The 13,026-nt window shown below is 32.6% G+C and overlaps 1 protein-coding gene across 1 annotated transcript; it reads right to left on the reverse strand.

Moving 5' to 3' along the window:
• Nucleotides 1–1,902: 1,902 nt before the first annotated feature.
• LOC130655180 (uncharacterized) lies at nt 1,903–8,441 on the reverse strand. The gene is made up of 12 exons (XM_057457901.1): nt 8,311–8,441; nt 7,296–7,384; nt 7,057–7,201; nt 6,830–6,868; nt 6,433–6,465; nt 6,067–6,363; nt 5,706–5,738; nt 4,708–4,966; nt 3,472–3,630; nt 3,317–3,380; nt 3,095–3,242; nt 1,903–2,844 (listed from the first exon to the last, which is right to left on the reverse strand). The coding sequence occupies exons 2-12, from the start codon at nt 7,372–7,374 to the stop codon at nt 2,580–2,582; spliced, it is 1,521 nt and encodes a 506-aa protein (XP_057313884.1). The 5' UTR covers nt 7,375–7,384; nt 8,311–8,441; the 3' UTR covers nt 1,903–2,579.
• Nucleotides 8,442–13,026: the final 4,585 nt, after the last annotated feature.

A 13,026-nucleotide genomic window follows, 5' to 3' on the forward strand; every position in this document is an offset into this window, starting at 1 on the left:
GCAGCCTTTTTAACCACCACTAGATTGGCTTACACACTGCATGCCACAACATTCGTTAAGCTTAAAAGAGTGCTTCCCTTTCAGCTTAGACAAAAAGTAACAGTATCTTGGTTGGCAACGTAGAAGTACCAGTAAACTAAAACTAGTATCAGCTAAAAAGAGTTTTAATTCCGTACCATGTTTTAAATTCTTCTCTTCGTACTATTAAATTGTTTTAAAAACGTCGTACTCATTGATGTGGATTAGATAACCCTTTTTTATAAACAACACGAGACTCAAATCCTTTTAAAAACAAAGCGACTGGCGAGAGGGTGAATAACAGATGAAAACACGTATTTTAAAAACAAAAATTCCGAGGTGTTTTTTTGTAAAATTTATCCTGTTGAAAATATAGAGAAATCGCATGAATGTAACATTTGTCAACGTCGATCCAAGGGCTTTTTGTATAATGATTTTTGTACAAGGTTGTGGCAGATTTTGCTATTCGCAAAATTTATTAAAACTATTCATTCACAATTTGCAAACATTCCATTAGGGTAGTTCTATTTGGATGTTATTGACGTGTATACAAGGAAAAGTGTGACTAATATGTCGTCAGGAATGCCAAATGATCGCACTATTCAAAACATTTTTTTAGTGGGACTTATTTTTGCGATTAATCAACTTTTGACCCAACTTATCTCGAAATCTTGTTTTGCGAAATTTAAAGGATTCGTTCAGGCCCCTCTTAAAGTATGTCAAACATTTTCTTATCACCGAAGTTTAATCTTACTGAAAAGTCTGACCATTTGCGATGGTCGACTCCCTAAATGTAGCAAATTTCGATCCTTAAAGTTCCTTCCGGGAAATCTTCATAGAAATGTCTAAATATGCCTCGGGATTAAATTTGTTGAAAATGAAATTTAAGTTTTCTGAGAAACCTTTCAGCGAAATATTAAGCTGCCTAATACCGCAGCATTTGCATTCATAACTTGTCGTACGGTATTATATGTCGCCTTTAGGCATCCAAATGACTTGCAATTTCAGTAATTAACAAGAGAACCCATTTGGTGTTAATAGTACTCAGCCTGCAGTTAAACAAAGTTACTAACGACTTTTATAACGTACCTGTGTTAACTTTTTAATAAGAAAACAGGTAGAAAAGGTTTTAACCATTTTATTTTCAGACATCCGCAGGGCGGGTACTCTGGATTACCATTTTAGAAAGGCTATATCTAAAAATCTAGCGACTTTTGGACGCAGCGAAACTTGTAAATTACTTTTTTCAACTTTTTTTTCAATTTACATGACAGAAAAGTTTAAAACACGAATTATATTTTTTTTGTCAAATAAATTTCCTTTAGCCTACGTGATTCAAAAATATTAAACAACTGCAACAACTGAAATTACAAAATGAACTTGTAACATTTTCGAGGCCACAAATTATGTTGTGTCTCAGATGTTGCTACATTCCATGACCCGATATCAAACCCATCATGGCTTTTAGTTTTTACTTTAGATATCGTCTCCATTTCATGAAATAAAATCCGGTAAAATCTTCGAAAATAATCTGAAGCAACTTAAATACTCAACCAACTAGTTAGCCTGCTAAATTTTCTATATTCAATGCGATTGCATTTTTATGTCCTTAATTTAGAAAACTATGTATAAAAGAGCCTATTTGTGCGTATCTATGTAAAGAAGCACAAAAATTTACTTTTACTTTCATTGCATTTTAACCGAAAGCGTCATGTAAAAGGAACATGAGTTTTGACTTGAGTTTTAATATAAGGGCTGAGTGTAATAATGACAGTTTAAACCTTTGCGTACTGAAATATGCTTTTTAAATTTCCATAGCCTGTCCAGCAAGTAAGAATGAGACAAGTGCGATGTTGAACAAAGTCAAGAAAAGAAGGCACTCTGTTAGCGGTCAAGGTTTTGTTTTATACATAAGAAAATATATGCTACATTATATCTACAAAAGCTTTGCACTTCATAAATTTCATGAAATGATCGCTACTAAATTACACTAAATTTTAAGTTTGCATTCAATGTTAAACGTTAAAATAATTACATTTAAAATTTAAATACACAACCCCATCAAGATAAAAATCAAAGTGTTTTCCATGGTTTAAAACATCGAATATCCATGTTTTTCCATGATTAGGTATTACTACTGTGAAATTTTATACACAATTATTACAATGCAAAATTTGATTGAATTAAATAAGACTTTTGAAGTGAATTAAATTTGATGCATCTTCCATACCGCAATGAGTAATAAGACAATTTTAATAATCTTAAAAAATGGTAAGCTTTACTTCATTTTTACGTCTTCGAATTAAAAAATCAAGTTTTTAAAATTGGTGATTTTTTGATAATCCGTAGAATTTAGAGAATGGCCGAATAGTTTAAACTTGGCTCAAATGCGAATCCTCTAAGTTGTTGGGAAATTTTCCCAAATTCTCTCAGAATAGTTTCTTAATATTCCGCAATTTCAAATTAGTGGGAGGTGCGCTACGTTATTTATTATTTTCTATTTTTGTTCAGCTATTATCATTTGAGTATTCTCTCAAAAAAGATCACGCATCGTTAAAGCATCACATAAATGACAAATCCTTCTCCTCCTCCATCTGTAGGTCTGCTTCAAACTCGTCCTTGATCATCCAGCCGTTATTTAAAGGAGTGTTTATCGTTTTATTTGGAACAAAATGTATTTTTCCCTCCAAGATATCATTCTCAACTTCACTGGGTGACTCAACAAAATGTTGAAACGATTTCAGGTAGCTGGGAAGATCAGACTTTCGAAAACGCGCAGATCTGCGTACAGGCGTCATGATTTTTCGATTGATTTGAGCATTTAACCTGCAAAAGAAAAATATATGAAATTAAGAAAAAAAAATGTTTTAACGAGAGAAATGCGTTAAATCTGGCCTAACCAACAATAATTATTTTGCGAAATTCAATTTTTTTTTTCTTATTTTGAATTGGCTGAATCAAAATCATAAAATAACGATCCGCTCAAATTATTTTTGACGATTTTCGACGTTTTCAAAAAAATTCCGACAAAATTTAGGGAGGTAAGATACAATACAAAAAAGAACAAATATCAAACCTCTTTTTAAATGTTTTTGACTCAACAATACAAAACTTGATGATCGAAGACTTAAACTGCACCGGGCTGGTCGTGTCTGCAGCAAAATGAACTTTTCTTCCGGGTGTTATGGCGTACTTCGTTAAATAGTCTTCAAACACATCGTCACCTGCGAAATAAAAAAATTATAACACACAACACAGCAGCATAGTTATTTATTTGTTTAAATTATTTAATATTTACCTTTATCCTGAGATTCAATCTTCTCCAAGAAAAGACAGATCTCTTTCTTAATCTTTTCTTCAGGCTAAATACAAAACAAAATATTGGTGTATGATTGACCGTTCTACAAACGGGAAGAACAACACAATTGGCATGAAAATTTTTATATTTTCTACCTTTGCATTAAAAGTATACGCTTGTTCCAGGAGACAAATCACTCTTTGTACGTCATTTTCAACTAATCTTGCACAACATATCCAGTAATCTGCTTGTTGTACTATCTCAGGAAATTTGTGAATCAGATCATCCAAGGAAGTTTGAATTTCTTCTTTATTCTGAAATAATATATAACAAAATTATAACAGTTGTTTTTAAAACTATTACTAGCCCCAGCTAATACAATTTTCACGTAAAAAGATATGAGAGAAAGATGTAAAGAACTGGGAATTATAATAAAAAACAAAACAAAAATTAAAAAGCGAATTTTCAGTAGAGTTAGGAAATGAAGGAAGTCTGGAACACAATTTGAATAGAAAATTATGAACTACTTCTACCCACGTCATTTTATTAATACCTTTCTAACTATCGATTTAAACATCCCGTTTATAATTTCCTTCCTCTATATTATTTTAACAAGAGTTTAAAGTGTGATGTGGAAACGAAGATGTCTACGTTTAAATTAAGACTTGTGGGTTATTATAACGATCAGAGAAATTTCACGGAATAATAGTACCAAAAGTTACTAACATTTCAAATATTTTGACACATTCGGCAAATTTCGAGGAAATTATTTGCAAACAGATTGAAACAGTAAGAAATATTTTCGGACTGAAAAAGACTAAAGAGTTTTTAAGATGAGCCAATACGGACATTAAAGCTAAATAGGAAAATTCTAATGGATGACTCACAAACTTAAAAGTGTACGCTACGTCAAATCTTTTCTTCCTGCCATAAAAATTTGAGTATCGTAAAACCGTGAAATCCCAAGCACTCAGACATACGCCGGGGTAATAAGTTTAACATAATTTATAATCTCCAAAATAGTCTCCAAATAGAACTAGAGTTCTGTGGCAGTCAGTCCCGCTCTCTGAGAAAAACTCCCCTTTTTTAGAAAGCCTCCATCGTTCGATTCATTCACATGTTCCTGCAAAATTTGCACTTCAACCCTCTAATCTTGTTGAGCCTTACTATTTTTTTACTTAATTTTTTCATCTTATTTTATATTTCCTTTTTTTTGTATAGTAGATTTAAATTAGTTCTGAACTTTTGCAAAATTGACTTTAAATGATAAAAAAAGAAAGAAAAATTAATGTTTTATGGTATGAAATATTTAAACATCAAAAGATTTAACGTTTTTAAGTCACCCCTCATTAATAAAAGGGGTAGATAAAATTAATACACAAACAACTTACTATTTCTTTGTTTTCAAGTAAATGTTCAAGCTGTTGTTGCACATCTTTAACATCCAATTTACTTTCTAAGGTGAATGTAGAATTCAAATCTACCTCGGGTGTAGACGTTGCTTTACGTTCCGTTACATCAGGTGATGAGTACAAACGCGGCGGCGAAGGTAAGCTGGCTTCTCTTTTATTTGATTTTACTCGAGTTGGGAAAGGACTGTTTATATAACGTTTGGTTTTCTTTGTGTGTGGAGTGACATGTGGAGTTTTTCTACATAAGATTTAAATAAAAACCTTTGACAAAATCGCAGATATATATAATTTTTTTTTCTACAAAACAGGTTTTTATTTCTATCAACACTGAAAGAAAATCTATCAATTTTGACAACAAATTGCCAAACACAAAGAAAGCTTAAAAACAAAAAATCATAGGCTATCCCTACTCTTGTAAATTTAGCTTATGCTTCCAACATTCAAATATCCCTAAAGGTTGGTAAACACTATTTTAAAGAGTTTGCACGAAGGTTTAGATGAAGATTTTGGTTCGCCCAAATGATGGGTGATCATAATCGGTGCAATGTTGCATGTCAACACTACTTCGCACTGCTAAAAGTTTGGTGGTGGAACTTCATATAAAATCAATCATGATTTACTACTTTTTGCTTCTACGTATTACTGCTAAATTCCTTTTTACTAAACTGTAATCTTATTTAGTTGTATTGAAATTTTTATTATTATAAAATCAACCTAAATTCTCATGTATTTTCAACAAAAAAAACACTTTATTTAAAATTAAAAATATACGAAGCTTTTCGTAACAGTATTACAAGTGATTCTATTGAAATGTTTACTCAAAATATTAGATGTTCAAATGTGTAGAATTTTGATAAACTGTTTAGCTCATCCCTCAAGATGTCTAACAAAAATAAATTAATTAAGACATACTTAGAAAGAAACTAACTTCTATATCATACACTAAGGAGAGACGTGACAAATAAATGTATTGTTACCCTTTTGCTTCCAACCACAAGTCAAGTCTTTCTCTAAAAAAACACAAAGAATTTAAATAACAAAAAAGAAATCAGTAAAACCACTTTTTGTCATTAATTCCAATTCGCCTTTCATACGAACATAGCTAAATAGATGCTACAGTATCTTTCAAATTCTAGGCTAATCTATTTTTGTCTTGTTGTTATACTTTCATCATCTGATGATGATGATGTTATACTTTCAGCAAATCCAGAAATCATTCATCAACATCTTTAATTTAATCTAAGAGTCCACCATCATGTCATCTGTCACCTTACTGTCAAAAAGGCTCCTTTAAGTTGGCAAAAGCAATATTAAAAATTTTAAACTAAAAACACATACAGCATATTTAATGTTTTATTTGCCCAAGGTGTGTTTTGTATTGTCTTCTTTGTTTTGTTCTGATGTTCAGGTTTAAAATTAATATTTGCCATTGTGTTAGGCATTGTTTGTCGTCGCGTTTTCCTTGTGAGATCAAGTTCAGGTAATTTAGGATGTGGTGCCATAGTATGTCTTCTCGAGTTGTTTTGTTTTGATTTATGTTTCAAAACGACAGGCTTGTATGAAGGACTTGCAACCACTTTAGATAACGCACGTTTCCTTGACAACAGGGGATGACAATTTTCTTTTCTTGTCAGTCTATGAAAAGATAAAAAAATATCAGTAAAAATATTATTTTTCTTGTTTATGTGAGGAAGTCTCGCATACCCTTTTTCGGCCCTCCATTTCTCTAGCTGTTCGCTAAAAGTAAAAACAGATTTATAAATTTTATATGTCAGTTTATATTTCACAATCAAAATCATGTCAAGGTTTGCAGTTTTTTTTAATGTGATGTGCATGAAGGAAGTCCATTTGTTTTGATGTGCTATTCCTAACTGTGTAAACTTAAATGACGCCTTCCTTTTGCTATTAAAAGGGTTTATACAGTAAAAAAGATGTTGATATTGACATGAAACATAATTTTGCTATGACAGAAATATAACATGTTATATTTCTGTCATAGCAAATTTTAACACTTTCATAAAAAGATATGTTTGGCTAATTCTAAACCAAAATTCTAAAAATTCATTTGGTGTTACAAAAGTATTTAGCAAAAATACCATACCGTCTGCTTAATGAATTAGCGTCATTCACTTTTGGGATTCTAAACAAATACAGGACTGATAGTTAATTACATTGCAATTCTTATAGTGCATTAAACTCTAAAGCGTAAAAGTATGACTACAATATTTCATAATCTTTCATAACATATATACAGTGTGTTGTAATTGTTACTTGTGTTTGAGAAAAGATTTTATACAAAATAGTTAGTTTATTCCTTGATTACAATACCTTTTAGGTTGTACTGATATATTCTCATTTGTTTTCGCAACATTAGATACTCTATGTGCTTTATAAATAGATTTTGTGGGTGGTTTCAACCTTTGTGGTTTTATGTCAATGTGATTTGATGATTTGAGTATTCTTTGGGGTTTTCCTACAAAATAAAATTTAATGAAAATGTAAAACAACATCCAGACAAATGAAACAACAATTAAAAGAACTTTTAGATCAGATGGTCAAAAACATACCAATTTTTACAGGTACTTTTGCAGATTTAATTGCTCTTGTAGTTCCATATTGTTTATTTCCATAGTTTATTCCAGTCATTTTTAATAATCTGAAATAAGTGAAATACGAATAAAAATACCTGTGTTCCACTTAAAGTGGTTGCCAAAATAGACAAAAAATACATTAAGGGGATTATTCTAATTTTCTTGAATTTTTGTCAATTTCACTTATTTTTAGTTTTTGTTTGCTTTTATTATTACCATGCCGGGATGTACTGTACGGCTCGAATGTAACTTTACATGTATGCGATAGTTATCTCCTTCACATGAGCTTTTGGTAGCGTCAAAACTTTTGTTGTTATTGTTAACCTTTTGTTAAATATATGAGCTATTTTTTCATGTTGAAAACAATAGAGTGCATGTCTTGTTTGCGAAATTTATTAGCTCGTGTGAACTGTGTGTGTCCTATTGTTGTATTTAATTGCTATAGTCATCAAAAGATCAACAACAACAAAAAGATTTAAGTACCTATTGTTTTTCTCATGAACAGCAATGTTAAACCTTTCGTTCATAAATGTTATGTTTTCGCTGACACTTGTGTTTTGTGAAAGCGTGCATGCAATTTTATTTCTTTATTTCTTTAAGAACGAAAAGTGGCAATGGAAATGTTTTTTTAGATCCTGTTTAAAGATTTTTTAGATTTTGTTTTAAAAATTTGAGAACAAATCAATACACATATATAATGATTTAACTTTAACGTGTTATGTTTGTTCATTTTTCTGAAATAATACATTTCAATAGCCTTCACGATCTTCAACAGTTTTAAACAATAACATGCATGTTACATGTAACAACAAAAGAATACATCAAATCTTATTGTTATGACTTGCACATGACAATAACAATAGAAAGCAATTAAGTTTGTGTGTAAACAAGAGATATGTGAAGGTTCGTTTTTTTAGAAATGGGATTGTTATACAATGATTTATGATCGTGTAGTAAAGTACATATGCAGTACAAAAAATACATTGTTTACCTTTGCCTTTTTTTTCTAATTTACTTTCTTTTTCTCTTTTAATTTACTGGTTTTACCATGCGTGAATAACGTAAAAGTGGCTTTTCAAACTGAAACCTCCGCCATTTCTTTTTCTGTTTTTAAAAATGCCCGCCGTGAGGTATACCAAAATAATAGGACCCGTGACCCAACATTAGATCCAGGACCCAGGGATTCAAATGCGGTTGACCTAGACGACCTTTTTCTCCCAGGACATTTCTTCTTTTTATGGAATTCACTCAGACGCCTAAAGACTGGAGTCTTGAGGTGTAATCTCAACCGGGTAATTATCTTAAATTTAGAGTTGCAAAAATGAAAATGTAAAAACAAGCAATCTCGTTCCCAAGTTGAGTATTATCTTTATTCCATCAACTTTTTGTGACTTAAGCTAGAGCAACACGAGGGGATTTTTTCATGCGCATGCAACGAGACTTGTTTCATTCCTAAAAATATTGCATGTGTCGCCACCACAAAACCAACAAATGTTTTTTACAAACGAAACAAGGAAAGATAGAATCACCTAACGGCTTTGTCGACCGGGAAGATGAATCTGGAAATGTAATAAAAGCTCATGGAGAAAAAATTTGCCATCTAAAAGTTGGCTGAATGATAAGGCAAACGCAGACGAAGAATCACTAGATGTAAACATTTTTGGTTAATAGAAAATATGTCGCAAAATTGTGCTTCAATGCAAGGGAGGTTGGGGGCGGCAAACAGTAAAACATTTTAAAAAATTATTGTCATCACAAAATTGGCCCTGCAACAACAATGTCCCTGCAATAAATAAGTACGATTCTTTTGTCCCAGGGACTTTTTTGATGTGTTACAACAAATTCTTAGTTATGAAACACGATGGAACTTTTACATGTACGTGCAATGCATCGTGTTGCATTGTATACGCATGAAAAACTCAATCATGTCTCCCTAGCTTTACTTAAGGTTGATAGATTTGTGAGATAAAGCTAGTGTTTTCCATCACATTCTCATCCCCAGGGTTTGTTGTCTAATGTGTGAAGCCTAGGTTCATGTCAAAAAGACAAGGACCCTGAGGACGAGTTGTCATCGCTCTCCAGAATATGAATAATAAACAACCAAAATAATTCACACAAAGAAATGTTTAGGTGTATAAGCAAATCACAAACAAAGTGGCCTTAAGGAATTCTTAACACCTATCGTTGATTCCTTGGTTTGGTGTGCCTAGTTTGGGTGTTTACAAGATGCACCACAGCCCCGTAGGAAGCAAAATTGTAGAGAGTTGTAGGAGCAATACCCATTTGCCCACCTGGTTGCTACGGCCTAAACAACTTTTTTACAAGTTTCTTCAGTAGAAAACCTATTGTACGCAATGTTGTTGCAATGTTGTTTCTATCCAGCACCATTTTATAGCACATAGATTAACTGCGTTTCAGGTGGTATTGAAATATACAACAAGCAAATAAATTATCGGATTTGCATATAATTAACGAATACATATACAAAAAAAATGGAAAAAAGGTCAAACATGGTATTATATACCAACTTCGTCCCCAGTCGTTCAAGATTAGAAAGAAAACATGCGCTTGGGACGAGATTTGGTTTCGCTTTGGCACTTTCACGTTAGATATTGTTCTATAGTAGCGTAGAGTAGAGTAGCGTGATTTCGCAACAATCTAGTTTTTTTTCTTCTTTTTTTTGTAAAAGGTGATTCAGGATAAAGAGAAAAAGAATCCCTGTGAATGAGATAAGCATGGTTTTTAAAGAAATTGTCCGTTATAACGGAAGTCCGCTTACATATTAGCTCCTTTTTCGCCGCAAATTTTTTTGGATTTTGAGGGGTAAATTGTTTTATTTAGGAAAGGGAGATGTTTAATTCATGTCAAACATTAAATTTGAATTTCGCTATGAAAATGGACCAAATTTTTTCGTAAAGCTCAATTTTTCAACTCCTAAATGACAACATTTTGAGTAGGTGACGAAAATTGCCACCGGTGAATAGTTAAGGCTGTCAATTATACGTCTGTGGTATTATATTTATTAATCAGTGTAGCTTTGTTAGGGGATGTAATTAAATTTTTATCGTTATAAAGATGGCAATAGATTTATAGGTTCGATTTATGCTTTATTTCGATAAAAACTTTAAAAACAACATATTTACGTCATAGTTCAAGAAAAATCAAGCGGTGTTGTTTTGATGTTTGCATCGCATTTTACTCGCGTGAGAAAAAATCAAAAAGTTTAGGTAAGATCAAGGCAGACGAGTTGGCCCTGCAACCGGGCTGGCTCGGCTTTCATGTAAACAACATCTAATTCTTAACTAACTCGTACACGAATAACATGCGAACGCAATATTTTCACATGTTCACACCAAAAATATAATTCTTATTGCATACAAATAAGATGCGAATTCGCATTAGAATAACATTCGCACTGGTGTGAACCTGGCTGTCGACAGGAGTGTGCAATAAAAAAAAGACAGCGGTAAAGACAATACTTGATGAAACATTTCTTGCTAAACATGTTGTTTCGTAGCATTTATGGTTTTAACTGCAGTATCTTGTCATATCTTGTCTAGTGTTCTTTAATTTGAGATAAGCATTTTTCTTTATGTACAAAAACAAATAAACAAACAAAAAGCAAGGTTCTTTTTATTGGTTTAATATTCTAAGAAATTTCACGCAAATATAAACAATAAATACAAATTTACAAAAAAAAGATATCTTTTTCGTTCACCAAACATCTGCTAGGTTTACCTTGGATTAGATTAAACGTATATTAATGGTTTAAACGAAACAAGAAAGGGAAGCGCAGATTAATCCTTATCAATATTTTAAATCTTAAGCTAATTAAACTAATTAGTACAAACAACGGAGGTCGAGAAAAAATAACTAAAAAAGAATGTACTTAAAACGCACAAAAATTAGAAAATCGGCTACCTACATATATATAAAAAGTTTATTAATCATCTGAAAGATCAATGGTTTCAGGTTTAAAATGACCAAAAATACTTGGTCGTTCGTGGCGTCCACGATCTGGAAATCTTTCCGCGTGCGCGATACGTTCCATGTGCGCTATTCGTTCTCGTTCAGCACGTTCATGACTGTAGCGAACAGGATCGTGCAAGTTTCGATTGTGGATAGGTCGAGGTTCGTGCACTCTACGCATGGTATCCATAAAATGGCTAGCGTAAGGAGGATGTATATCAGGAGGTCTAAAGGACATGGGGGGACGATCTATTGCTGAAACATGTTCTCCTCCTTTCATCTTTAATGATTCTATATGATCACGCGGTGGCAATTCACAAGTTGAGTATTATCTTTATTCCATCAACTTTTTGCGACTTAAGCTAGAGCAACACGAGGGGATTTTTTCATGCGCATGCAAAGAGACTTGTTTCATTCCTGAAAATGTTTCATGTGTAGCCACCACAAAACCAACAAGTGTTTTTTACAAACGAAACAAGGAAAGATAGAATCACCTAACGGCTTTGTCGACCGGGAAGATGAATCTGGAAATGTGATAAAAGCTACTGGAGAAAAAATTTGCCATCTAAAAGTTGGCTGAATGATAAGGCAAACGCAGACGAAGAATCACTAGATGTAAACATTTTTGGTTACTAGAAAATATGTCGCAAAATTGTGGTTCAATGCAAGGGAGGTTGGGGGCGGCAAACAATAAAACATTTAAAAAAATTATTGTCATCACAAAATTTGTCCCTGCAACAACAATGTCCCTGCAATAAAATAGTACGATTCTTTTGTCCCAGGGAATTTTTTGATGTGTTACAACAAATTCTTAGTTATGAAACACGATGGAACTTTTACATGTGCGTGCAATGCATCGTGTTGCATTGTATACGCATGAAAAACTCAATCGTGTCTCCCTAGCTTTACTTAAGGTTGATAGATTTGTGAGATAATTTTTTTGATAGATTTGTGAGATAATTCAAAATAATTCACACAAAGAAATGTTTAGGTGTATAAGCAAATCACAAACAAAGTGGCCTTAAGGAATTCTTAATACCTATCGTTGATTCTTTGGTTTGGTGTGCCTAGTTTGGGTGTTTACAAGATGCACCACAGCCCCGTAGGAAGCAAAATTGTAGGGAGTTGTAGGAGCAATACCCATTTGCCCACCTGGTTGCTAGGGCCTAAACAACTTTTTTACAAGTTTCTTCAGTAGAAAACCTATTGTACGCAATGTTGTTGCAATGTTGTTTCTATCCAGCACCATTTTATAGCACATAGATTAACTGCGTTTCAGGTGGTATTTAAATATACAACAAGCAAATAAATTATCGGATTTGCATATAATTAACAAATACATATACATTGGAAAAAAGGTCATACATGGTATTATATACCAACTTCGTCCCCAGTCGTTCGAGATTAGAAGGAAAACATGCGCTTGGGACAAGATTGGGTTTTCGCTTTGGCACTTTCACGTTAGATATTTTTCTATAGTAGCGTAGAGTAGAGTAGCGTGATTTCGCAACAATCTAGTTTTTTTTCTTCTTTTTTTGTAAAAGGTGATTCAGGATAAAGAGAAAAAGAATCCCTGTGAATGAGATAAGCATGGTTTTTAAAGAAATTGTCCGTTATAACGGAAGTCCGCTTACATATTAGCTCCTATTTCGCCGCAAATTTTTTTGGATTTTGAGGGGTAAATTGTTTTATTTAGGAAAGGGAGATGTTTAATTCATGTCAAACATTAAATTTGAAT

The sequence above is a fragment of the Hydractinia symbiolongicarpus genome, chromosome 8 (genome assembly GCF_029227915.1).
Source record: "Hydractinia symbiolongicarpus strain clone_291-10 chromosome 8, HSymV2.1, whole genome shotgun sequence".
In the NCBI taxonomy this organism is placed as follows: Eukaryota; Metazoa; Cnidaria; class Hydrozoa; order Anthoathecata; family Hydractiniidae; genus Hydractinia; species Hydractinia symbiolongicarpus.